This window comes from Pezoporus occidentalis, unplaced genomic scaffold (assembly GCF_034315485.1).
Source record: "Pezoporus occidentalis ecotype Australia unplaced genomic scaffold, CSIRO_AGI_Poc_V1 ctg171, whole genome shotgun sequence".
NCBI classification, from domain to species: Eukaryota; Metazoa; Chordata; class Aves; order Psittaciformes; family Psittacidae; genus Pezoporus; species Pezoporus occidentalis.
The window spans coordinates 1,681,286-1,708,944 of record NW_026913543.1 but is presented as its reverse complement, the minus strand read 5'-3'; the positions used below and the strand labels follow the sequence as shown (position 1 = coordinate 1,708,944).

At 42.6% G+C, this 27,659-nt stretch overlaps 2 protein-coding genes across 2 annotated transcripts; one reads left to right on the top strand and one right to left on the bottom strand.

The window, feature by feature from the left end:
* Positions 1 to 2,282: 2,282 nt before the first annotated feature.
* PFDN4 (prefoldin subunit 4) lies at positions 2,283 to 4,979 on the bottom strand. The gene is made up of 4 exons (XM_062613966.1): positions 4,794 to 4,979; positions 3,801 to 3,908; positions 3,013 to 3,156; positions 2,283 to 2,701 (listed from the first exon to the last, which is right to left on the bottom strand). Exons 1-4 carry the CDS (start codon positions 4,815 to 4,817, stop codon positions 2,570 to 2,572), a joined length of 408 nt encoding a protein of 135 aa, XP_062469950.1. The 5' UTR covers positions 4,818 to 4,979; the 3' UTR covers positions 2,283 to 2,569.
* A 12,729-nt stretch (positions 4,980 to 17,708) lies between these two features.
* On the top strand, positions 17,709 to 26,644 carry LOC134161280 (1,25-dihydroxyvitamin D(3) 24-hydroxylase, mitochondrial). The gene is made up of 12 exons (XM_062613965.1): positions 17,709 to 17,952; positions 18,055 to 18,245; positions 18,591 to 18,684; positions 19,345 to 19,441; positions 20,620 to 20,711; positions 21,501 to 21,612; positions 23,030 to 23,175; positions 23,504 to 23,670; positions 23,858 to 23,936; positions 24,353 to 24,547; positions 24,658 to 24,769; positions 25,629 to 26,644. The coding sequence occupies exons 1-11, from the start codon at positions 17,731 to 17,733 to the stop codon at positions 24,766 to 24,768; spliced, it is 1,506 nt and encodes a 501-aa protein (XP_062469949.1). The 5' UTR covers positions 17,709 to 17,730; the 3' UTR covers position 24,769; positions 25,629 to 26,644.
* The last annotated feature ends 1,015 nt before the right edge of the window (positions 26,645 to 27,659 follow it).

The window sequence follows — 27,659 nt, the reverse complement described above, 5'->3', positions numbered from 1 at the left end:
TTAGATCTCCCCTGTCAAAACCAGTACTCTCTTAAGGCTATGCTAAACCTTATTCAATATTAAACAAATTTATGTAAACAACTATGTAAGTTATAATGCTGTAATTCGTAAGTAACAGTGCACTGGTGAGATCCTGTTCAGACATACTGAAGACCAAGTTCAGTATCACTTCCCTGTTAAAACTACTTCAATAGTAGAGAAAGCATGTGCTGTTTTTTCTTCCTCCAGGTTTACACTGAAGATGCCACGCAACTGACACATGATAAGTAGGTATTAATCACTTCATGAAAATATACTAATCTCATACTCTGATTATTTATATTAAGAACAAATATATTAAGTCATTTGCAGAGGTGAGTAGCTCCAGAGAAAATGCCTTCAACACCAGAGCGAGGGATACACAGCATCCAGGAGCCTCAATTCTGAGAGGCAAGAGCCACCAAGGGAGCCTCAAGTCCTTGACAGGACTTGCCCAGGAACTAGCAGCTTGGCTGATGCGAGCAGCTGACTCACAGGGGGCAGCACCAGGAGGGACAGCATCAGCACCCAGACAAAACTGATGAGAGGGGAAGCTGCAGCACAGACCTCGGAGTGTAGAAAGTACCCCAAGTGGTCTCTTGAGGCAAGGGTGTACAAACGGAGAGAGTGCACTTGGTGCACCCTGGTGGAGGCCCTCTTCCAGCAGGTGGCTGAGCTGTGGGAGACTGTCAGTAGCTGAAAGGTGTCAGGGAAGCTGAGGAGCTGCACTGCTTGCTCCAGGCCCAAACTGTGCAAGGGTCACAAGCGTGCACCATAGCACATACAGAAAAGAAGGAGGGCATTAATCCAAGAAGCTGGGAACCAGTAACAACAACAAAAATAAAAAACTAAACAAAAACATACAACAAAAAGAGGAAGAGCACAATTAAAAGCAAGGGGCTTCCTCCATAATCCGACACCTCCACCCAGAACCGCTTCACAGTTCTGAAGTGGGCTAACAAGGAAGTGCCCACTGCACCAAATGAACATCCTGCTGATGCACCAGTAGAGAGGATTACTATTAGTGTCTCGAGGAAAAAGCAGCAGGTCATAGTAGCAGGTGACTCTACCTTGAAAGGCACAGAGGCATCTATCTGTTGGCCTGACCCAGTCTTGAGGGAGGTCTGTTGCCCACCAGCGGCTCAGATTAGAGAGGCTGCCTGGTCTAGTAAGTCCCGCTAGTGGTATTGACAGCAGTAGCCTGGGAATCATTAAGGATTCCGGTGCCCTGGGAGATGTGGTTAGCAGCTCTGGAGCTCAGATAGCTATTTTTAACCAGTCCTCCAGGCCAAAGGGAGGACCTTGAAAAAAGGCCAGGTGGATTTGGCAGGTTATAAATATGGTTAGAACGGTGTTGCCATAGTCAGGGATTTGGTTATTCAGAACATGGGACTCAATCTGGGAGGCCAGGTCTACTGGAAGATGGTGGAGCTGGTCAAGGGAAATTGCTGCTTTGGTAGGAGATTTGCCATGCAGATCAAGGAAGCTTTGAAATAGATGTGCTGGGGTAGGTGGGCATCAACCCATCCCAACACTCCCAGTATGCTAAGATTTAATTTTTAAGACCAAAGGCATAAAGAGCAGGTACTTCCATGGAAGAGCACATTTATCAGCAGGCAAAAGTCCAAAAGCAGATTTCTAGAGTGAGACAGTACATAATTATTTGAAGGATGTAAGGAGTCAGCAAATTAAGACATTTAAAAATTACTTTTAACTCCACATAGTGATGGAGGTGTAGCTCCAGGGACCGATGCTGACATAGCAACATCATCTATGAAGTATTCTGACACTAATATGGTATATAAATGTGGATTTAGAAAATTATTGATATAGAAAATATTGATATAGAAAATTAGAAGTTAAAGACTCACCATTCTGAGTTACAGCATCTTTTGTGACTGTCGAATACAAAGTAGTAAATGACTGAATGTGACTCCAAAAGCTTTTCTTCAATACCAATGCAGGTTTTAAGGAGATCTCCTTTCTCCCCTGTCAACTTGCTGCCACGCTGCGCACTGAGCTAACAGTGTGTATGCTATCTGAACTAAGATTGAAAGACAAAGAATAGTATTTCCAAGAGTGCAGCTAAAACCAGCATTATAAATAAAATTATAATAAATAGCATTACAGCCAAATCATGAATCATATATAAGAGAAACTTCTTATACAATCAAACAGCCATTACAGGGCAAATCAAAAGTTCCCTATTTATACTGGTTTTCTACCTAAGCACTTTCATGAGTGGACAACAAGACCAAGGAAACTACAATACGTGCCTGACTTTATTACTTTAATATACAATGCAAATATCCCAATCTTGATGCTTTATCATCAGTAATGAAGCTAATGCTTTCCTGAACAAATAAATAACTGCAATAACCAAAATAAGAAAGCTCTCATTAAATAGATGGAACCCAAGTGAGGAAAGTAAAAAAAAAACAAAGCAAAACAACAAAAAGTAGTGTCAGATTTTGTTCTAAATATAATTGGAACAATGATCTCAAAATATTTATTAAATCAAGGAAAGTTGTATGGTATATTTAGAAGACCTTCAACTGTCCTCAGCCTCAAGATTTATGTTATTTCCGAACTTTGCATAGAGCTGAACTTTCAGGTCAGATAAGACCCTCTGAATTGATTCCACTCGGGCTTCTAACACATCAATTTCTTCTTGTAAACTTTTCTGAAAAAGAAAAACAAAATTAACCAGTCACATTAAACCAAATTGAGTCATGTCTGCCTGAAACATATAAACTCTTTGACAACCTTTTGCTAAGTCAGGCTGTAAGATTCATTACAAGGCAAAACAAAGGCTTTGCATACTGACATGGCAATTAGGACTTGCCATGCATGCACATTCCCCTCCTCAAATCACAAATCAAACATGAACTTTAGAAAGTAAGAGGTTGAAGGATGGACAGATTATCCCACTCCAGTGCTCATCGCACCACAGCAGCCAGTACAGTATAGGAGCTCCCTTTTGCCCAGACAAACCTTTGCCTCCTCCAGCATCTCTTGTGTCTCTTCTTGGGAATGACTAATGAAAACATCTCCAATTTGGTAGGGTATCAGCAGTGAGTCATCATCATCAAGCATCATGATGTCATCACAAGCATCTTCCAAGTTCTGAAGTTGTTTCTATTTATCAAGATATAAGAAAGGTGGTCACTTCATACTGGATAAATTATTTCAATGGATACATTGTCATGTTACCAGTTGAGTAAAATGAAGTCAGCGAGTCTGTATTGTGAGCAAAAATCCTACCTGCCAGCATGATACCAACATGTTTAACAGTATAGTTCAAGAGCTGTAATTTAGCATAAGTATTAGATTCATTCTACCAGTAGAAATTTCTAGTCAATACTTATTATCTGCCATTAATAGTGTAATTAACTGTCTAGACAAGGGAAATACAGATGCTCAATTTCTGTCACTGCATAAAGGAAGAACGTAACATACAACTGCCTTACTGGTTCAAGAAAAAATAAATATGAACAATCACAGGCAGGAACTTTTACAAACACTACAAACAGCCATTGTATAGAGACAATGCTTTGTATGTGACAACTAAGGAGTTCCATGAACTGCATGCAGAAATATACTGGCGGCCTTTATTTCTCATGACTTCTTTCCCCACTTTAACTTTCTCTATTTTCAAAATATCAGAAATCCAATATTAGAACCAAAGCATTACTTGCAGTATTCCACTGCCCCTGTTTTCTGTGTTACAGCTGAAATATTAAGTTAGGGCAACGAGGAAGTGATACTTGAAGCAAATATACCTTTTTCACTTCTATTTCTTCTTTCAGCTCTGTGATCCTGCTAGTATTTCTTGCAAACTTGTTAATTTTCTGTTGATCTTCAAAAGTAACATTGACATCTTCTGCAGCCTGCAAGGAGGAGAGGTCAAAATAAACTTTATTTCTTATATTAACTTGAATCTCATGACAAGATTACTCCTACAGATCTTCTCAAAAATACTTTTAGATTCTGCTTATACACTTGATTTCTTAAAAAGCATCCTCAAGGACATCAGCAATACCCACACTTAGCTGGGCAGAGGCTGTAGTAACAGCCCATTAAAACACCAGCTATCCATGGCATCCAAATTGTTGTTTCCTTGACAGCACTGACAGTTGAAGCAGACACCTCTGCTCCACGATCACTGCAGGGCTAAGTGTAACATGTTAACGAGATCCATGAGCAACATCATTTTATGCTAGCTGGTTATCAGGGATGTGCTGCAGTGCTACAGGAGTCTGGCATCATCCTCCTTTGAGATACTGAATTGCATTAACAAGATTCGCTCTCAAGTCTCCTCTTCTCTAGACTGAACAGGCCAAACTCCTAACCGATAGAGCCAAGCTCACAACACCAAGACCTTAATTCACACACAAGCGACCACGGTATTTTCAGCGTGGCCTAACCCGGACCTGGCCGGACCTGGCAGCGGCCCAGGGAGAAGGACACACCACACACACACACACACCCGGCCCTGCCGCCCGGGGCTGAGTGAACGTGGGGCAGGCGCTCAGACGGGCACTTCTGCGGTGCCGGAGCGAGGGGCGGGAGACAGCGCTGAGGTGACAAGGCCGCACCGCTCTAGCACCGAGAGACGACGGCCCCCCACAGAGAGAGGGGTCAACCCGCCCAGCCCGTGGGGGCAGCACAGGGGCCCGGAGGAACGTCCTCCTCGGACCCTCCTCCTCCTCGGAACCACGGGGCAGGGAGAGGCCGAGAAACGAAAACCCACCCTTCCCTCCTCCCGCCCTCACCGCTTTCTTCATGGTGGCGGCCATGATGGTAGGACGGACCCATTCGTCCTTCCCCACAGAGGAGGAGCGGGGGCTTGGGAAAATGAGAAAAGACAAAGAAAAGCTCCCAGCGGCAGCGGCCCTCCGCGGCTCGGCGCATCTCCTCCTCCTCCCCACCGCCCCATGCCGGCAGGCTGCTCGGAGGCACCACAGGGCACACAGTAAACCTCATGCCATCCCCCCGCGCTTGGTACGTCCTGTTTAAAGGGGCAGAGGCCCAGCTCCGCCGACAGGAGCGCTGCGGCCGCGGCTTGCCAGCGCTGCCGCCAGAGGGAGCCATGGGACGGCGCGCCGGATCTCTTGCCGCGGCCTCCCGCCCGCGGTGATGCCACAAGGGCGGCGGGCCCGGGCCCGGGGCCGGTGCTGCAGCGGCGGCTGGGCGGGTACAAGGTGCCTCCTAAGAGAGGGCGGCCCCTGAGCACGGCGTTCCTGTGATCCTTCCTCAGCCCTCACCAGCCAAACCAGCCGCCTCTCTGGAAACGGAGGTGTGAGCGGCCTTCAAGTTCAGATCGTTGCAGAGGGGCTTTTAAGCAAAAATAAGTATTTTATTTTTTTTATTTTTTTTTTTCTGAAAAGGCTGATTGACAGTTTCTAAACAGGAACGGGGTAGCTAGCATTTAGGCTGCGTGATTACCTTCACATGCTGAACTGTATTTAGCTTCTCACAGCTACAAAACAAAAAGAAAACCCAAAGCAGGTCATCGCATCTCCCAGCTCGGGTGTTGTGTGCTCTGACATCCAGCTGCAGCGCGTACAGGGCCCGTGGTCCAAGAGCCTGGGGCCCAGGCACATGTGGATGTTGAGCGACAGGAGGGCTCACCACTGGCAGGATTGCTGGAGGCACCGGTGCTGCCACAGGCTGGCCAAGCTGCTGCCAACAGCGGCTCAGACTCCTTGAGACCATGCTTGGGTCTGCCAAGACCTTCCTGAGGAACGATCAGCATCTCCAGTACCTGTATTTAAATACACCTCAGCTACAAAGCTTTCTGAGCGATGCGCTGTGGTGCCATTGCCAGGTGGGGATGGCAGTGAGCCTGCAGTGTAAGTCAGAAAGGTGTTTGAAAACATCTTCAGGTACTCTGCTGTGATTCATCTTTCTGCTATGCCCTTCTGTGAGCTGTGAGGTTAGACCCAAAGGAAGTACCTGGGTACAGAGAGTTCAGGGCCCTGTGTTGGTGTGTTTTTAATGTGTCTGGCTTTGGAAAGGAATTTGGAAAGCTGGGGTAAAGTCTGCAGCCCATTGAGCAGTGTCTGGGGAGAGTTTGGATCTCCAGAAAGTCAACTGCTGTGACCAGAGAGGTGTCTAGGGGCAGCACGTTCAGTCTCAGGCAGCCAAAACTGTTGAACCTTTTCTCAGACCAGTTTGGAGTCCAAAGATCAAAACCATTTCCTGAAGGCAAAATTTATAACCTTTCTTTCTCAAGTTAAGCTTTATAAATCCTAATGCCCTGATTGCACACAATGGCCTTGTTCTTCAAACACTTACGTGATAATACAGGAGGCTGATGTTCCTTTCCCTGCTATCTGATGGCATCCAAATTCATGTCTCCCACCACCCTCCTAATGCCTGAACCATGAATAACTCTGTATGTCATCCAATGAACATTATAAAGAAAAATACAGGAACAATCCATGAAACACAGTGCATGTCTTTACTTTTGTTAGAACCCCTTGCTGCTGAGGAATCATAGAATCATAGAATAGTTATGGTTGGAAAGGACCTTAAGATCATCCAGTTCCAACCCCCCTGCCTTGAGCAGGGATACCTCACACTAAACCATGTCATGCAAGGCTCTGTCCAACCTGGCCTTGAACACTGCCAGGGATGGAGCATTCACAACCTCCCTGGGCAACCCATTCCAGTGCCTCACCACCCGAACAGTAAAGAACTTCCTTATATCCAATCTAAACTTTCCCTGTTTAAGTTTGAACCCGTTACCCCTTGTCCTATCAATACAGTCTCTAATGAAGAGTCCCTCCCCAGCATCCTTATAGGCCCCCTTCAGATACTGGAAGGCTGCTATGAGGTCTCCACTATGCAATGAGGAAGAATCCAATCCAGCAGCTGCGGGAGAGTCCATCCTCCATGGTAGCCCATTCCAAAGGGGATCCATGAAGGACAATAGAAGATAACACCCAACAGAAGAATGGGTGTATATTGTAAGAGTTTCCTATTGATTTCCTGCAACTAGGCCTTATTAAGAGCTGAAATATGGCATACTCCATTCAAGTCTTAGCACATATACCAACACCCTTCTCTCTCAGCCTTTACTTTGTCCATCATAGGAGGAAACAGTATAGCAGCCCTGCTGTCTTCAAGAAGGAAAAGCTTGCTTTCCTGCATTATTACTTACAGAAATGGAGCTTACACCAACAGCATTCAGCTTCATTTCATAGCAGATCTGGCGTGGGAGCTCTCTTTCAATAACTGCTTTTTTGCTGAATAGATGTAAGAAAGTTACAACTACTTGTGGGAAAGATTACAGCAGGTTTCTAGCTTAACAATTAATATATCAAAATATTCTGTAAGGGATATTTACTGAATGAAAAAGTTCTGGGTTGCTTTTTGGGTTGGTTTTGTGGTTTGTTTTTTTTTTTGACCAGAATGACAGCTCATTTCAAAACTCCTGTCACAAACTAATAGAAAAAAACAGAATAGAAAAAATATTTTGAGTGGCCATCACACTGACTTACCTTTTATTTTGGTGCATAAGTATGACTTGTTTCTCACTGAGGAAAAAATTAGTCACAAAAATTCTCCTTGGAGAACTATGTTATCATTAACTGATGTGAAAACATAAATCTCATTCTAAGTATCTTTTTCTTAGAGAAAAAACTCTCACCTCTGGTCATTGTCCTGCTCTTTCCTAAGTCAGCTATCTTCTCATTTCATAAAGATCCTACTGTGAAAGGATATAACCTAAACCTTGGTTATTTCCACGGGTGGATTAGCTGAATAATTCTTGTTAGGTCTGAGCCAGTGTAATTTCCTTCAAAAGAAAAGGATTTCGTAAGAATTTGAGGACTTGAAGGCTTTGAAAATAAATGTTTTTCTCCCACATGCTCAGGCAAGATCTGTGGAATGAGCATGTTGCCAAGAGTAACTTACTGTAGACCTTTCTTATGTAAATAAAAGTGAAAACAGTGCACGAGTGCAAGCATCTAGTGGTGGAGTAAGATAAACTCATTGAACTCACTGACCTCATTTCTCTTTCAGTTGCATAAAAAGACTTGCTGTTTCTTGTACTGGTCCTCCTTGTTGCAAGTGTGGTTAGCTTCACCTTGTACTGCCATGGGATCCCTCCCATGGTGTGTGTAACCCTCATGCCCTTCATCTTACTTGTTCTTTGTGGTTCTTATTCACATTTTCATGCCATGTTACTTTCTGTACCCTTTTGCAATATGGCTCAGTGGGAAAGAGTCTTCCCATGCTCTTTGCTGCCTGAGTTGTTTTGAATTACCAAACTCTTTACCCTTTCCCTGAAGCTACACAGAGCTCTGATCAGTCTTTGAGCATCCTGAAATACCTACACATGATTAATGTTTGTTAATAAAAGATGCATTAGAAATGGAGAAAACTTACTGGGGATGAAGTGGTTGGTTTATATGGATTTAGATAAATCTAGATAAATTGCTATTTATCTAAAAGTAGATTGCTATTAGCAAAAGCTGCATTAAGTTGTATTATTTTAATAGACTATACCATAGTATATGGTAATAGTGTATACTATGCCACTATACTAAAGAGGTACAGCTTCCATATCATGGAGACTCCAAGGTAGAAGTAGCATGGCATTTCCAATATCAGACAACATGACTTACTGTGGTATAAACATCCTTACATCAGAATGTCTATGTCTGCACTTCTTGTACCAGCATTGTGGGGGGAATGGAGGCCAAAGGAAAAATCCCCTTCTAAGAGCGTTCTTCTTTTCCAAAAAGACATGCCAGCTCTTAATGGTATACAAGTCTTAAGTATTTATAGGACAAATGTCCCTTAACTTTTCATTCTTTGTGGTCTGAGAAAAGGAAGGCAGACTTTCTCAGATTTCTAACCTTTTCCTTTCAAAGAAAGAAAATCCCTCCTGTTAGTGAAAAACATCACCACTTCATCATTCAAGCCCTCCTCTACATTAATATATATCCATCATTAGAGTTATTAAATTGCATTAGCTCCTTTCTACAAGTTATCCTAATAAACTTCACCCTCTGTGAAGGAAACTTGTCTTTTCCCTTGCTGTAGTGCTTTGCAGAGAGTTCTGCAGCATCACCTGGATCCATGGAGCTAAGGGCAGTTTCTGCTAGCTGTTTGTGCCTGAGATGGAAGCTGGAAATTCCCTTTTGCTGGGAAATCCCTTTATGTTTAAGCACAGTAGAGATGTTTTTCCACCTTTGTGGCAGGATAGTCTGTAAACACAGTGCTTTATAATCCCATAATTCTGGACCAGCAGAACAGTTATTGCCTCATGCTGGTTTTATTTAAAACAAAAGGTAAGAGCTGGATTTGCAACCTTGCCCTTCCTCACCTCTACTTGGCATCTTAGTGTCAGCAGGGAATACACCAGAGTCCAAAATATTAGCCATGTATTTCTGTTGCTCCACAATCCTGTTCCCAGAAACAGCTGTAGTGGTGGAATATCTCTTGTTTGCCAGGAATTTTTTGCAGCCCATACTGGAACTCCCTCTACAGGGCCTACAACTGCAGTGTCAGTCTTGCTCTTTTTTTACTTTTGTCATTCATCTTCAATAAGAACTGCTCACGAAGTACCTGAAATTAGGACTTCAGTTACACCTGTACAGGTAGAAATAATTTCCTTTCCAAGAGTAGCATTGTCAGAGCCAGTTTTAAAAGTCAGTATGTATTTCTTGGAAAATACAAGTAAAGAAGACTGGAGTCCTGTTCCCTCCTTAACTGTCACCCTTCTGGATACTGACATCTTAAAGCATTATAAATTTATTTGCCACTGAACCCAGAGGCTGGTTCTAACCTCACAGGAGGTCTGTCAGTAATGTGCCCTGGCTGTAGTGTTACTCAGCATTTTTTAATCTGCACAAATTTCAAATTTTTCTCTTTTTTCTTCCTTTTTTTTTTGGGGGGGGGGGGGGAGTAGGGAAGGTAGTGCATGCAGAATCATAATGGAATATGGGAGAAGAATTTTCCTCAGGGAGGTATCAGATGTGCTCATTTGATACATTACCAAATAGAGCAATAAATATATTAAATGTTTTCCCAAGGGCAGTAGTTGCATTCAGTAGTCATACATCTGAGGAAACTAAACCCTTCCCTAGAGAAGTCTGCAGCCAGGCATTTGAACTGAAATAAACAGCAGGATTTCAGGTAAGGGCTTTATCTGATGAACTACTGATGCAGTCAGCTCTAATCCCTGCAAAAGCAATGACTAGAAGTAACCAGGATGTGGCCCAGAGGGTATTGAGTTCAGTGAAGCATAGCCCAAGTGCCTTTTGGCTGACTAATGGTGAAGGGAGATGGAGTTTTCATATCTTCTTATGACTCTCATGAAGACAATAGAAGCAAAATGCACGAGCAAGTCACTAGTTAAAGTTCAAACTCATCTCATTGTGGTTTTACAGAAGTACTGCTGGATTAATAGTATCTTTAACATATCTATTAGACCTTTCATCAGAAAATACTCCAAAGGCCACAGACAAGGATTGTTTCACACACCCCTTCCCTGGCATGAAACAGCAGGACTCCATAGTACCAAAAACATTTAAAATTTCCTATTTATTTGTCATTTCTGGGAACTTAAGAGAACACCAAACTGTAAACATGGATGAGATGGCATCAGAAGGCATTAGCTGCAAAGGGCATAGAAGCTACTAGCAGCTGGTTGGGGCTCTGAGTTCTGTATTGGCTTAGGGGGAGGCATTGCTTACTTAGGCACTAACTTAACCTTCTAAACCATCTTTCTCGTATACTGGCAAGAGTTCAAGATGCTAACCTCATAAGAGCATCACCTATCGTCTTGGTATTTCAGGGTAATTTAGAGACCAGAAATTAATATCTGTGAAACTCTAATTCTAGAATTACAATACTGTATAATACAAAAATAACATGGAAGACTATTCACACAATTCTGTTTTATGAGATTTTAAACAACATGTCAGTGCAGCAATACAATAAATATTTATTATTGTAAGATAAATGTAAGCATAATGTGCAGAAACAATATTGTTGCTGGCTTTTCTTTGACAAACTGTCTCATAGAAATAGAGCCTTTGAAATCTTAGCAAGTAACAAGCATCTGTTTGCTTCTAAAAAGACTTGGTATGAGGTCAGTTTTACCTCAGCAGAAACATATCCATCAGATCGAAAGTAAAATAATCTGTGCAAACGTTACAGGCTTAATCAACAAATCCAGTAAATTGCATGAGTTGGCATCTCATTCAAGTGTTTGTATAACCAGCTTTAGCAGATTCTCTCAAGAGGGCATGTGATTGTTATTTTTCCAGGCATTTAAGACAGTCACACGACTAAAAGCTTCAGATTCATAAACATAGATCATTATTTTAAATTTCAATTGTTGTTTAAAATAAAGTCATACTCAATATTTCCTGCCCCTGAGAGCTTTCCTTGCTTTTGGCAAATGGTTTTGGTCTTTACTTACATTGTAGAGTTGTTAGTCCCACTAACACTGAAAATATTTTCATAGTTGTTCAGTACCATAACACAAGTACTGCTTTGTGCATTAACTGCATGTGAACAAAGCAACTGCACATGTAAAATGTCTTAGCAGAAGGTTAATGTGTAATTGCACATAAAAATTAATATACACAATTGATTTTAAGTACATTGTTTCTGTAAGCAGAGCTATGATCAAGATTAATTTCTCACTAGGGAAAAGTCATCAAGAGTTAAAGTCTCAGAATGCAGATAGCTGCGTACATTCGTTTCGGCAGAGATGGAAGCTGTTAGGGGGGTTTACAGCTGGAGACATAAATACACAAATACCTACAGAATTGTTTTGCATTTGGGATGCCTGAAGATCTAAATTTTGAACTGCACAGAGATCTAACAGTCCATGTCTCCATGTGATATGGCAAATTTTAACAGACTCTTTTGGCGTGAATCTTGGGCATAACTTAACCACCCACATGCTTCCTTAGGTGGAGTTTTTCACAGTCCCTCCTAATACTTCCCAGGACTCTCCTGCCCTGTGTACCTTTAGGATCAGTCAATAAAGATAGATACCTAGCTATTGCATATTTACACAAGACTGTCTGCAGGTCTAACCTGAATTGGATGCAAGCTGACCTAATTCTCATATACGTCATCTACAGTCACTGACACCCATTACAAAAAAAAAATAAAGTAGTTTAATGGTAATTTATGGAATCTATATCACTATAGTCTCTTGTTGATACTGCTAAACTAAAATGTTTAAATAAAGACTAAATCTAAAGGCACAGTGTTTAAATGTCATGGATCATTAGGCAGCATGAAAGAGGGTAAGTCACCCTGTTGAAGTGGTGAGGAAAATACTATTTACATTCTACCTTTGTGTCGTGTAAGATTTCCTTTGCATCACACTATGTTATGCTGATAACAGGAGCAATAAATTGACACTTATACTTTTACACTGTCATAAAAATACATAATTATTTTGCAAGTAAATAACCAAATTGCATCCCTACTCATCAAGACAAATGTAAGTATACTTAGATTGCACATTAAGCCAGTGAGTAACTGCAGAACAGAGAGGACTGGATGAGTGTCAATGGAAAAAAGATGGGTTATGGACATCTGGGAGAAATGAGGCTGAGACAAGCAGCAGGGCTTGTTCTATACTGGCTTAGGATGAAGTTATCCACCCGCAATTATTGCTCAATCACAAAATCATTATTCCAGTAGGTACTTCTGAGCTATCCAGAGGGATTCAGTTCACTCTGAATTTCCTCAGTTTCCCCGTGGAAGTGTTGAAGAATGATAAAGAAAACCAGGATTTCCAATATCATCTTCCATGGCAGACCACCCACTAGTGAAATTCCTACCCCCTGAACAGGAATCAAAGGCTCTGAAAAATGAAATATTCTGACAGATTCCTAAATGCTGCTCCTTTTTAAACTAAATGTGCTTTCCACAGTGCTGTGTGGAAGGGGAAGAAAGCCTCTAGACTTCTGTCAATTCTGTCCAAAGAGAAGAATTCAGCCTGGGGCAGTAACTCGTTCTCACAGCATCCTATAATGCACAAATCCTTCACTAAAACAACTCCCTTCCCTGCTCAAGGAGGACGAAGTTGCTAAAAGAGACAAGAAACTCTAAAAGGCCAGAGAGTGAATGTAGTTATCAGGAGAAAAGGGAAGAGCCAGTCGAGTCCTGCATATTTCCAAGCTGACTGTCAGAATATCTTCTCATGGATCTCAATTTCTTGGTCTATGGTCATGACTTTCTCCCTGCCTCCCTGTAAGTTTTACCTCTCTAGAGAATGCAGTGTGCATGGAGCATTGCTTTTGCCACATAAAGCAGATAGTATTTATGCACAGAAAATATAGTTGCATTTTAATTTTTTAGGGAAGCATTAGCTATCTTTAAGTCAAGAAATCTCTCAATTTTCTTGAAGCATGTACTCACTTATTTAAAGACTCCTTCAGTAGTTGAATGTCGAAATGTTTATTGCAAGAAGATATCCCAAATAGGTCATGGCCAGCTAGAAGATTCTTTGGCTGGTGGAGTCTGAACTGTTCATCTACCTTTCTGTTTTTCTGAATGCCTCTCAAAGGATTATTTTGGTCTCAGTTTGCTCAGCAGACCTTTATTTCCACACTGCTACTGTCATCCTGTAGGAGTGCAATCATCTAGTATGCAGTGAGATCAGAAGAGTTTTGTGTTAAAAACCCTGGTGCTTGAGTAAAAACATAATAAAGATTTCTTTTGCTTTAATTTCACAGTCAGTGTCTATATAACAACTCAGAAATCTCAATTTTCAAATACATTTCAGTTTCTCATTTGGAGAATGTGAATTACTGTACTTTTCCATTTCCTAATCTGGGCTAAATTCATCAATATTTACAAAACTCTTTGTATAAACAAACATGAGCAAAAACCTAGAATAATGTCTTTGTGTTTTGACACTGGCATTTACAAGTGCATTCAGTTTGTCTTCCCCAGCATTATGAAATACCTTGCCCCTGAATCTCTCTGCTTGTGACAGAGATTTTCCTTGTGTAGTCTACCCATTCTCCTTGGGCACTTCTACATTGCTGCATTTTAAAAAATGCAGGACACCTCACAAGCATTTTAGAGCCAAAATAGCAAAAGCCTTTTTCCAACAAGGACAAAGACTAGAGGTCAGGAGACGGGAATTGTGTAATATCACAAAACAAACCTCCTGGAATTACAGGTGTTAAGAAAGAAAATCCACTACCAAACTAAAGGTCTTTCCCACTGAGGAGTTATTTTGGTAATATTTAGTGTATTTGAAATGCGCTGTATGCAAAGGACTTGGTTCACTTTGCAGGAGCTCGCTGCTATTGATATGTTTATTGGAAGGTCAGCTGCTGTTTTGGTGCAGTTTCCAAGCACACCTCAGTCTCTTAAATCCCAGGAAGGAGTTCATAGCTTGATGGGATTTCCAAGCTTTATTTAAAGAATATGTTACTATTGTTTCCCAAGTGGTAGGACTAGCGATTCCTTCTGCTTAGGAATCAGCAATAAAACTTGGATTTCAGGTACTGATTAAATATTTTAGTAATGAAAAAATATGCTGTGATACAGCCTTTCTGTACCTCTACAACAGTCTCTGTCAGATCTTCTGCAGAAGCATCAGACTGGCAGACCATTTGTCAAGGAACATTCTCTCCTGACATCTGAGACTGCAGAAATGAAATGACATTTTTTCTGTAGCAAAATTGAAGCATAGAAGAATATGTATAATAAGCTATTTAGCTTTCTTCTTCACACATTTCCTGGTCTTTGACCTAAAAGTACACCTTGCTGTGGTACAGAAATGAAGAGGGTTTTTCACTCAACAGTGGTCATTGCCTGTTACAGTCATCAGAAAATATTGGGAAGTCATATTGATAGACATCTGTGGGACAAGGCTGACATCTTCACCGGTACAGGTGCCTTGGTAGAGTGATAGTCCTGTGAGGATATGCCCCCCAAAACTCAGTTCAAGAACCCTGTAGTGTCATACTTAAGAAAACCCTTGATACGTTCTAAAGGTCACAAGAAAAGATCTTGTGAAAATTAAAAGGTTTGTTTTGAGATCTATTAAAAGGGACGGGAGGAAGTTGTGAAGGCTGAAAATGCCCTTAGAACTGCACTTAACCAGAAATAAAGGCAATCATTAGCTCTCCCAGCTCCAGGCCTAGCTGAGCAACAAATACCCGAGCTTCTCTGACAGAGTTATGTCATGACCACAGAAGTTAAATAAAACCTTTTCCATTCTGTAATTTGAAAATAGCTTATTAAAGAAGATTTCGTATTAACAGGGTGGATTCTTTGCCATAGCAGCAATGAACATAGAAAGATTGACCTGTGCCCAGTTTAATCTTGACGTGCCTATTCCATTGAGATTCTTCCACAGAGATTGTTCCACAGACACTAAGCTATGACCCTTCAAATGAGTTCATTTTCATTCCTTAAATAGACAGGTGTCCACAGAACATACAAATTGTCTCTTCCTGTCTGGTTTCTCGGAACTTACCGTTGAATGAAGCCCAGACTGCCCTTGGACAGCAAGGGCAGCAAGATGTGTTCTCAGTAGAACTGGTTCAAAGAAAGCAAATCACAAGAATATTAACTTGTTGTGGTGTTTCACAGAATCATAGAACCATAGAATAGTTAGGAAAGGACATAAAGATCACCAAGTTCCAACCCCCCTTCCATGGGCAGGGGCACCTCATACTAAACCATCTTACCCAAGGCTTTGTCCAACCTGGCCTTGAACCCCACCAGGGGTTCCTGGGCAACCCATTCCAGTGCCTCACCACCCTCACAGTAAAGAACTTCCTCCTTATATCCAATCTAAACTTTCCCTGTTTAAGTTTGAACCCATTACCCCTTGTCCTATCACTACGGTCCCTAATGAAGAGTCCCTCCCCAGCATCCCTATAGGCCCCCTTCAGATACTGGAAGGCTGCTATGAGGTCTCCACGCAGCCTTCTCTCCTCCAGCCTGAACAGCCCCAACTTTCTCAGCCTATCTTCATACAGGAGGTGCTCCAGCCCCTGATCATCCTCGTGGCCTCCTCTGGACTTGTTCCAACAGTTCCATGTCCTTTCTATGTTGAGGACACCAGAACAGCACACAATGCTCCAGGTGAGGTCTCATGAGAGCAGAGGGGCAGGATCACCTCCTTCGACCTGCTGGTCACGCTCCTTTTGATGCAGCCCAGGATGCGGCTGGCTTTCTGGGCTGTGAGTGCACACTGAAGCCGGCTTGTGTTAAGTTTCTCATCGACCAACAGCCCTAAGTCCTTCTCTGCAGGGCTGCTCTGAATCTCTTCCCAACCTGTAGCTGTGCCTGGGATTGCTCTGACCCAGGTGTAGGACCTTGCACTTGGCATGGTTCCCTAAAAACAAAACAAGAAACCAACTAAATAATAATGCAAATCTTTGTACCAGCTTTAATTTTAAAGCCTGCCTCAAAAGTGCTCTCATCTTGTAGCCTGCATAGTATGATCCAATAGAAGAAAATCAGTGGAATAGAGGGGCAAAACTGGGAAGGACACACAAAAATCACAGAAGTCTGCAGTGAGATGTCATGCTTTTGTACATTTTTCTCTGTAGTGACCACTGATACCTCAGTCTTTTATTATTATTAATTTCACTGTGAGACTTGTGCCTTTATGGGTCTCAGGATCCATGTCAAACCAATCTTCTGATTATTCCTCTGCTTGTCCCTTTTCTAACATACCATCAGTCTGCACACTCTGCATCTTACCATCAGACAGATAAAGGGGATTAAGAGCTGAGTCACAAAATGCAACTTGGGAAAGATGAAGAAAAGGTGGTATGGGGTGGGAGAAATTAAGTCCTCATTGTAGTGTTTCTGTCTTTCCTGGAAATCCTCTGGTTTATGGGAAGCTTTCTGTCTTGCAGCAAGATTCACACACAACCTCTCTGCCTTCTTTTGCAAGGAGAGGACAGAGCACTGAGGACCCAGCCGCCCTGTGCTGCTCTCTCTGTACTAGCACCTTTCCTGTCTTCACTTAGAATCTGAGGGTTACCCCTCTCTCTGAGGGTTACGGTGCAGTTTCCGATTAAAATTCTTCTGGAAATAACTGATTTTTGTCAGAATTAAATGGCTGCCAACACTAAGAGTGAAGGGAATTCTGCCTTCTTAGAGGATGCACTCACATGCCCTTTTCATAAATAGGTGGTTAGTCAGCTAGATAGGGTAAGAGCAGCCCAACCACCAAACGCTGTTATTGCTAAGCTCCCTGTGTTTTTGTTTTTATTCCATCATTTCAAAGTGCAAATGCTGAAGGAAGACTGAACTGTCCATCCACCTGCGCACTGCAGGATGACTACCGCAGCCCCCCATGCTTCATGCAGGTGTGACCGGGGCCCCTTATAAATAAATAAATAAGAGGAATAGCTGAAGGGGAGCATCCGCACAACGCCGGCAGCTCAGCTCCGGCGGGGAACGGGTGCCGGTACCTGCCCCATGGCCGCGGCAACACCCGGGCAGGTCGGCAGGTCCGGGCCGCCGAGAGCCCTCCGGCAGGGCGCTGGGGAGGGCGGCGCTGGCGCGGTGCCCTCCTGCCTCGCCTGAACCCTTTCACGAACCGCCTGCCCCGCGTCCTCCCCGGGCCGGGCCGGCCCCACCTCATCGCGCCCGGGGCTCCCATTGGCCCCAGACGAAAGTCCAGCGGGCCTCCCGGCTGCTATATATGTACCTATAGACGGACGGGCGCCTGTCACCGCGGCGATGAGCGGCTTCAGCATCCTCCTCCTCCGGCGCCCCGCCCTCACCTGCGGCCCCGCCGCGCACGGAACCTCCGGGCTGCGGCCGCTGAGCTGCTCCCTGCGCGCCCCGCGGGGCCGCGGGCACCCTCTGGCCGCACTGCCCGGGCCGCCCCGCTGGCCGCTGATGGGCAGCCTGCCCGACGTCCTCTGGAAAGGGGGGCTGAAAAGGCAGCACGACACGCTGGTGAGGCGGGCAAAGGGATGGGGATGCTGCGGCGGGGTGTGGGGCTGAGCCGGGAGCTCTCCGCACTCACCGGAGGGGGTTCGGTCTCTTCTACATCCCCAGGCCGAGTACCACAGGAGGTTTGGGAAGATCTTCCGCATGAAGCTGGGGGCTTTCGACTCAGTGCACATCGCAGCCCCTTGCCTCCTGGAAGCTCTGTACCGCCGGGAGAGTGCCTGCCCCCAGCGCCTGGAGATCAAGCCCTGGAAAGCCTATCGGGACTTTCGCGACGAGGGCTACGGGCTGCTGATCCTGTAAGTGGCGTCGGCAGCGCACCTGCGGAGATGCGGGGAGGGCCGCTTGCTCCCTGCGGTCTCCAAGGTGCCTGTGGATGCCGCGGGCGGGGGAGCAAGCGGCCCCGGCCTCCCCTGTGTGGCTGTGCCCGCGGCTCCCCTCCCTCCCGGAGCCGGCTGCATCCCTTGACCCCGTGAGGCGGCTGCGGCGTCAAGTTTGAGCCCGTCGGGGCGGTGAAGACGTATCCGCGCCCCGCGCTGTCGGGGAGGTCCCGATGCACATGCTGCCGGTTTGGGGCTGTTTTCTTCTTTCTTCCTTCTTTTAGCCTTTCTCTTCCCAACCTGGCTGTTTTTAATTCAATCTAGGGAAGGAAAGGACTGGCAGAGGGTAAGAACTGCCTTTCAAAAGAAACTGATGAAACCCAGGGAAGTTGCGAAGCTGGATACCACAATCAACGAGGTATTGTGCTTTGAGAAAGTTTTTCTTTATTCCCACTCCCTTGGAATCCTGGGAAATAAAGGCAGATCAAATGTTCCAGTTTACGTGGATAGCTGTTGACTACAGCAGTAAAACCATGAGTTGATACTCTGAAATCAGCCAGGAAAGACAAACGGATTATCAGGGTCTGACCATAAGTGAGACCACACAGTTGACATTGTCTGTCTCCCCAAGAATAGCAATATTATTCCACAATGATACAGGCACCTGCAAACCCAGAGTTTTTTCTTGTTTTTCTTTTATTCTGTGTTTTTTGCCTTTATTCCTTCATCCTCTTTAACCTTTGTGTTCCTCACTGAATTTGAGAAGCATCTGTGATAAACAGCTTAATCCTCCTTATTCTGAAACTCCTATTGTCCCAGCATCAGACTGAAGCTTTGAACCCTGTGGAGGAAAGCTCAGTTCATCAATGTACAAGCAGTAATAACATGACAGTCGTGTAAAATCCAGACATATTAAGACAGAGGGAAACTGAATCTTGTTCAAAGAACATAAGTATTCCTCTCCTATGTGAGTTTGTTATCTATTGAAAAGACAGATGAAATGCTAAATTACACGGGGTATTTATTAGTTGATGTCATTTTATTCCCTTTTACTCTCTCTCTTCTCTCCACCACTTAGGTCCTGGAAGACTTCATGCACAGAATAGATGATGTTTGTAACCACAATGGACAAATGGAAGATGTCTATTCAGAATTCAACAAATGGTCATTTGAAAGTAAGTTGGCTTTGCCTGAGAACAGTATGCATTTTGTACCTTCTAAGGCATTTCAGTTAAAGTATGGTCAGTGAGAAATGTGTGGGCTGATCATTTCCAAGCTGTCACCTACGATATGGGAAGTGGGTTGCAGAAAAGCCAAGGACTAGCAGTACACTTGCAAAATTCAGCAGCAGGTGTACAGACTCTTCTTCTGGTCATCTATGTGGCTTCCAAAAAACCTCAAACACAAAAGTGGCTTATAAATCCAAAATTGGGGGGAATCACAGTTCATTTTTCTCGAGTGGGATCAGAGAGCACTCAACTGGTTTTGGCCATCTGATATTTGTTAATTATCAGCAGCACATGATCAATGAATCCATTCAAAACAGTGAAGTGTATTCATTGTAAACAAGGGTTGGAAAATCCCCTTTTAAATGTTTACATTGGGATTGAGAAGCACTGGCATAAGTTACCAAGACGGGAGCCTCCACCTTTAGAAACTTTTCAGAGTACACTAAGGAACTGTGTGCCAGGAATGACTTAGGGCAGAAGAAACTGCACCAGTGGTTCCCAAAGGGAGGGATGGTCAGTTATAGTGTGGAGCTAACGCTCTGCCAGACACATCTGCTCTTGGCTGGCTCATCTCGGTAACCTGTGTACTGAGCTCAGAAAGTGTTTGGGTGTGGTTTTTCTTTCCACTCTGCGGTGATGGCTGCTTTTAGAAAGGGAGAAATAGGAAGCGACAGCTTTAAAACAAGAAAAAAGCAAGTGGAAAGAGGTGGAATCTGGTGGAGTGTGGGATGCAGCCAGTGTTCGCAAGTGCTTTCTGGCTGTGGAAAGGGCTAGAAGATTCTGGAGTAGATGGCTTCTCCAGCTCCAGTTTTCTGCGACTCAGTTCTTTTCAGTAGTATTGCCAAATATGCCAGCCCTGCTTGGCAGAATGATCTGCTGCTTGTGAGGGGATCCATGTAGTTATTCTTTTTTGTGAAGAAACTGCTAATGTCAGGACACCTTAGCTAGACATACTGCTTCCTGGGTCTGAGGAAAATGTGCAGAAGGTGTTTTGAAGTGCTGCTGTCATAGGTGCATATCATAGAACGTTTTTCAGGCTAATCCAAGCCATTCCTTGATGAGAAATGGTGAGACCATGCACCCTTCTGTTTGTATCATTTAATTATAGTATTGCTTAACAACAGGTATCTGTCTGGTGCTGTACGGAAAGAGGTTTGGTCTCCTACAGAAGGATGTAGAAGAGGAAAGTCTGAACTTCATCAAGGCAGTAAAAACGGTATGAAGGAGTCTTTACAGGGGCTGTTTTGATTTTCTACTCCTATTAGTAATGAGAGGGTACCTGAAAAAAAGAAACTCGAGCTTCTCTGCTACAAGTGTATTGGCAGCCTTGCACATCCAAGGTGACACTTATATGTGCAAAGCTAGCACTGAACATCTGACAGTCTCATTTATAAAATGCCTAAAGCTGTAGGGGAAAATTATTGTGTGGACATCAGGGTAATCCTGGAAATAGAGTTGTCAGGTTGGTTGGTTAACTTTCCTCTCCCTGTGAGACACCCATTGTGCAAGACTGCTGTTTGTTGAGTGGGACTCCTGGAGTTGTGTGGGATTATGCAAATACACTGGGCTTGGAGATTAGTCACTCCTGCAAGCACAACTGATGTGCATTTTGCTGCAATGTGGACTCAGGTGATATGCATCTGCCTGATTTTAGCCTAAAAAACTAGACCAGGTACCTATCTTTTAGATGGCTAACATTAGGCTCCATCTGTTTTCAAGGGAGAGAGAGGCACTGCCAAAGAGTGGCTTCCCCCACTCTAAAACAGGTGCCTAAAATAGGATGAATCACTCACTGGAGACGTCTCCTAACCTCCTCTGGCTGTTGCTAATTATTAGCTGGGTATGATTCAAGTAGATTGAGACCCATCCTTTTGGTCCAGGTTGGAATACCTGCCAGAATCTTGACTTCCTGAAAAATTGCTTCCTACTTTGCAGTCTAATGTTGTTCGGAGATTGCAAGTAGATAGATTAAAGAGAGATTTCAAAAACTTTCTCTCCACCACAGATGATGGCTACTTTTGGAATGATGATGGTGACCCCTGTAGAACTTCACAAGGGTTTGAACACAAAAGTCTGGCAGGCTCACACAAAAGCATGGGATGATATATTTAAAACAGGTTATTGTCTCAAACACAATTTCTCTCCTTTCCCTTTGTCTCTGCTGGCTACTTGGTGGAATTAACTTCCTTCATACTTGCTACTGCCCTGTGCTGCTGTTCATTGCTGCCTTCAGCGCAGATTGAGACACTTGCTGGAGCTAACCACAAAGGTCTTCCAAGCGCGAGAATACTGTTGTCTTATGACTAACACTCAGGTCTGCTTGTAGGGCAATACCCAATCCCCAGAAAAGCCCCAGAAATTTAGGAGCTAGCAACACTGTGAGCCAACTTTAATCTGTCATAAAATGAAATAATCAGAAAGTGTATAAACTCTTTAAAGGTGAGGTATATGGGTAAGAAAAGGGACTGCTCTCAAAGGCACCTCAAAGGGAGTTATTTTCTTGAGAAACAAGAATTTTACATACAACGAAAGCCTGTTTGCTTCAGTAAAACAAAAAAGAGAGAAATTATAGGTTTTCTGAACAACCTGGAATATAGTCTAAACTCTTAAAAGCATCAGCAATCTAAATCCTAAGGTACAGTTTGGCTTTTTGACAACATTTTTGACAACAATGTCTAAGATGGATTGGCCTTCACATTGCAAAAATTACTCTAACTCCAGATGTGAAGTTCAGTTTCTCTTTTTCAATATTCTTCTAGATAGTGACAGTTATAGGTGAAGATTGAGAGGAGGTTTGGCACTTGCATGATTGAGATGCTGAGCGATATATTTCTCTTAGGTATTTGAGTACTTGGTATGTCAGGACTTTTGATCATGCCAGCCACATATGCACTTATTTATTGCTTCTTAGTTTATGGGCTTTAGGAAGGACACTTGAAACCAGTTTTGTCCAGAAAAAAACAGTTTGACACCTTCACTTGACAGAAAGAGCTCCTTACTAGGAACTGCTCTAAACAATTGGGATATTCATGAGAAAGGGTGGCCAAACTCTAGTCCTCTATATTTAAAAGCAAACAAACAAAATGTAAAAATTTGACATCTATTTCTGCCTTCCCTTAGTAAATCAAAGGCTTCAATTTCCCCTCAGGGAGTCTGAGTGCTAAGTCTCTTTGATTTTCTAACACCTTGATCCCCTTTGAAAATCCAAGCTAATAAATTTTACATGCTTGTATTCCTGTTTGCTAAATATTTCACTCAACACATCAGTGATTTCCATTGCTAATTTAAGAAAGCAGGATTCCTAATAGTTGGCAGAAGCTCCTTCTGTTCACAAGTGATTTTTGTGATCTATTTATTTTTTTCTGTCTAAAAGGTGAAAATGGCATTATTTATTCAGTATAATGCTCACTGCTTGACAAAAGAGCACAGCTTGGTATCTTCTTTCAAAATCCTGTGTGAAACATGCTTTTGCTTTTATTATTACAGTATTTATAGTGTTTTTCCATTAATCACCACCTGCTCCTCCCTCCTCAGCCAAACACTCCATTGACTGTCGACTGGAAAAACACTCTGCAAACCCTCAGGAGGATTTCCTGTGTGACATCTATTCTGGAGGACAACTTTCCAAGAAGGAGCTGTATGCTGCCATCGCAGAGCTCCAGATTGCTGGAGTTGAAACGGTAAGCCTGCCTTTCCAAGAGCTCGTTAAAATTAGCACCCTTCCAACTCCCTGCTTTCTTCCATCACGTAACCATCACAACATCTGAGAGTGAGCTCATCCTGTAGTACCTTTGGTGGTCTATGTCCAAGTAAATTTTTACCTTAAGTCACTAAATTCTTCCTTCTGTTCAGTACTCCTAAAGAACAACTGGGATGGCTCATAACCCCTTAGGCTTGCAAAATACTGCAAAACAGCGACCAGCCATAGAGGCTGCTTTGAACTTTTGGCAACTTCATGTTTCTGTCACCACCAGTGGAGGTCTTGCATTTCTTTTTGCTTTGTTTCAGACGGCCAATAGTTTACTATGGGCTTTGTATAACATTTCACGCAATCCACATGTTCAGCAGAAGCTTTTCCAGGAAATACAGAGTGTTTTGGCTGCTAATAAGGGTCCAAGTGCTGAGAACCTGAAAAATATGCCTTACCTAAAAGCATGTCTGAAAGAATCCATGAGGTAAAGTTCTCAAATAACTTGCAAAAATCAAAATGATCACAAAGGTTTTTACCAGCCAGTGTGTACTAGGGAGAAAGAATTTTCTAGTATATATAATTTTGTTCACCTTTCTGGTTAAGGGAAACTATGATAAATACAGGAAGAAAAAATGCTGGAAATTTAACCCATTTTGTTTCTTTCACTGTAGATTAACACCATCGGTGCCATTTACCACTCGCACCATCGACACAGATATGGTTCTGGGAGATTATCAGTTGCCCAAAGGGGTAAGTCAAATTAATTCCCCTTACTAGAATATGTTGTCATTGATTTACTGTCCTTAAACCACTGAAGTTGGTCATATTTCATTCGCAAAATAACTTTGCCCAAGGACAAATCCCTTGGAATTTGCACCAAGAATTCCCATAAACGGAAAAGCATACCTGCCTGCACTGCTTTTGCAGTTAGACAAAAATAGTTTTGCATGCCATTTAAAATTTTTTTGTCAAATTTTCCCATGATTTTCTGAGAAAATTATGACCTTTTTGGTGTTGGAATTAATCCTAGGAGAATTACGCAACATCTTCTATGAAAACTGCCTCACCTTTACTGTTGAATTATTTTGTTCCATTAACAAACTGATTCCCTTGGTAGCTCGAAGCCAATTTGTAATGAGACTCTCTTTCTATTGCTTTGTTTATAGACCATACTAATGATAAATAGCCATGCCTTGGGCTGCAATGAAGAGTACTTTAATAGCTGGACTCAGTTTAAACCAGAGCGCTGGTTTCAGAAAAACTTAATAAATCCATTTTCTCATGTTCCATTTGGCATTGGGAAGAGGATGTGCATCGGACGCCGCGTCGCAGAGCTACAGCTTCACTTGGCTCTTTGTTGGGTAAATACTCTAAAAATGGCATTCCATAGACAGTGCCTGGTTGTTGAACACATAACCTAATGTGAAGATCTAGAAGCCATAGCACGCTGACCAAAATGTCTGTGTTTCAGCTCATTCGCAAATACCAAATTGTAGCAACTGATGACAAACCAGTAGAAACACTCCATTCAGGAATACTGATTCCCAGCCGGGAGCTTCCCATTGCGTTTCACAGACGATAAGGTATGTGTCTAAGGGTCTCTTGAGTGCAGGAGGCTTTTCTTTGAACCTCATTTAGAATTTTCATAGGATCACAGAGCAAATGTCTGTCTAAACTTTACTCTTACAATGTGAGATTTATTAAACACCATCACGTTCTGTTATTTTTAACAGAAAATATTCCATGCACTAAGAACACAGGTTTTGTCCTTACAGCTCTGAAGTTAGCTGTCAAGTTTTAAACTTCGTGAGAGCATGTCTTCTGTGCATGGTGCAGATCAGAAACAGGGAAATCAAAATGTACATACCATTGGAGAAAACAAAATAATGGCTATTATTATACCTTCTCCACTGCATTTCTTGAAGATTTTTCCTGGAAAATGGCATTTGATTTTGAGCATCAGTGCACAGATTAAAAAGAAAATTCCCTAGTGAAGGAAGAATGCATCAGTGACCAACAGAGTTTTGAGAAGAAAAAAATATTTTAGGCAGAAGGGCAGAGAAAAGGAATACCCATTTGTAAATAGCAATGCAATGGTGTAACTTATTATTCAGGTTTTGCTTCCAAAAACTTGAATGCAAGATTTTCTCTGCTCACAAGCTTATACAAATAAGAAAAAACAAATAAAAAAGCTTATTTATGTAAAAATCTAAATGGGAAAAGTGGGTCTTTGGTCTAGAATTAAGTTCTCAAATTAGAAAGCAAGTGACATTCAAATACTGTGAGAGAGATTTTTTTTTTTTTGCTGGCCAACACCACAGGAGAAAAAATCCCCCAGCACAATCTGAATAAGGGTATTAATTCCTTTAACTGAAGTTTGTTCAGAGCTATTTTCTTTTAAATAATAGATCACTCTGTAGATTCTTTTTCTGTTTAATACAGCTTGCAGAAAATAAATGACACCCCTGCTGCTGCCTTCTCTGAAAAAACTCGTATCAACTGGGAAAGTCAAAGCCTATGGTAACCAGTGGAGAAACTGCTACACACATCCCTTGAACAACTGCTGAGCCAGGAACAGCACCAGGAAAATCTCCCATACTGTTTTATTGGGAGAATGTGGTTAGTTAGTTCAGCTGTGCTCAGCAGTGTTAAAAGGAAAGAAAAATACCATGCACGTTCATATACCTATGCAAATATAATGATTTAGTGCAGCTGAGAGGGACTGTACAGGGTAGAGCTTGACAGTGAGCTGTGCAGTGTTATGTACAGTTCTTATTAGTGACCAGTGAAATTATTATAGCCTCAAGCTGTTCTACAGGTGGGCTTGGAAAGAGCTGGCTTCCAGTCTGTGGGTATCATACAGGACACCTGGGGAACAGCCCCGACTGAATGGCCCTGTTAGCTCAGATTTGAGGAGCTTTGAGAAGTCAGCCTAAGGGGAAAGAAACTTGCTTAGTCTTTATCAAATTGCCAATGTCACGAATTAAACTGAGAAGTAAGATGGCAGTCTGTAGCAAAGGTAACAACAGGGCTTAAAAATTAGGATAGTCAAAGAAATATACTTTCCCTAACATTACTTACTTCCTTAATAACAGGGAAAGAAAGACAAAGGGATATAACAGGATTTATTCCTCATTCCTGTGCAGTATTTTGATTCCAACAGTTGCAGTACTATAGAGTCCAGAGTATACTGCTGCATACTCTGCTCTTACCCTTAGAGTTTCATTCCTCCAACTCCCACACAAGCCATTTTATCATTACTTTATTGCAAAACCTTAGTGGTCTTTTATTGCATGAAAGGCCTTATCCATAAATAGAATCACTAGAATCCTATGGGTTCTGCTACTATTAAAATTATGATTATCCTAACAGGATAGTTACTTTATCAATGAGTAATATAAAATATGTGTTTCAAAGAACCACAGGAAATAAGGATCCTAAATATTTTTAAGAGGTCTGTTTCTTGTGGTGATTTCAATATCTGTATCTGAAGGTTAAAGTTGTCACTGCCCTGCATGTCATACTGTATGTTAGCTGTTACAGCCATTAGTGTATTTTCCCATGATGCAGTTTCAAGTACAGGTTTATATGTATGACATGAACGGTTATTTTTATTTTTTTTACATTCTGAAATGTTACAACTTCATGGCATTTGTTGGTCTGTCTCCTGCATTTTTTAGTTTTCCTCTGCTGTTTGTAAGCTGCTGCCATATTACAATGTGTAAGGCGATTTGTGCATTTTCTAACCTTTCTGGTCAATTTGGTAATAGTAAATTTTATAATAAAATAAAGATTTCTATTTTTTTTGTCTATAAAGAGTTTTCCATAGTTTATTATAAAGTCTTTGTAGCATTACAAAAACCTTGTCATTTGTGGTAACTTCTTGCATCAAGTTGCCGTGGTGCTTGCATTCCTCTGCTTAATCGCCTCCATAGGCTTGGACTTGAAATTATACAAAATGCAGTTACTTTAATGCAACAGTGAAAAACTTCCTCTTTATGGTACCCCCAAGCTGCTTCACTGTGCCTGTAATGACACCCTAGCTGGGAAACTGTTTGCAAAGCCCAGCTCTGGTGGGAGGCTGCAGTGCGCACTGCCAGGCACCTGGCCAGCTCTGGTGTGGTGGATCCCAGCGTAGCAATTGCAGGGATGTAATGCCCTGCAGCATGGAGCTTCGATGCCAAACTCCTTTTGTGCCATTAGTCTTGCTATTCCTTCAGTCTAGCCTAGCCCCACTACTTGGGAATGTGTTAAATCCATGCTGACAGCCTGTTTACCCCTAATCCTATGAAACCTCAATGAACAATAATGTTAGGAGGCTTCCTGCATGCACAGGACAGTCTGACCATGTTTCTCCCCAGCAGGCACAGTACTGAGGTCTCCAGGGATGAGACTGTTACATTTCTCTGCCATTATGACAAGATAAAATCAATATAAAGTTTTGAGGAAGGCTGAAAATAGTTTGAAGCTTTG

Bases quoted from the DNA above. Each gene is read 5' to 3' on its own strand.
- LOC134161280 (XM_062613965.1), top strand. From the start codon at position 17,731: ATGAGCGGCTTCAGCATCCTCCTCCTCCGGCGCCCCGCCCTCACCTGC. The intron at 23,671-23,857 runs GTAAAGTTCTCA...CTTTCACTGTAG, and splicing joins TGTCTGAAAGAATCCATGAG to ATTAACACCATCGGTGCCAT. The intron at 23,937-24,352 runs GTAAGTCAAATT...CTTTGTTTATAG, and splicing joins ATTATCAGTTGCCCAAAGGG to ACCATACTAATGATAAATAG.
- PFDN4 (XM_062613966.1), bottom strand. From the start codon at position 4,817: ATGGCCGCCACCATGAAGAAAGCG. The intron at 3,909-4,793 runs GTGAGGGCGGGA...TCCTCCTTGCAG, and splicing joins CCGCCACCATGAAGAAAGCG to GCTGCAGAAGATGTCAATGT. The intron at 3,157-3,800 runs GTATATTTGCTT...CTTGATAAATAG, and splicing joins AAGAAATAGAAGTGAAAAAG to AAACAACTTCAGAACTTGGA.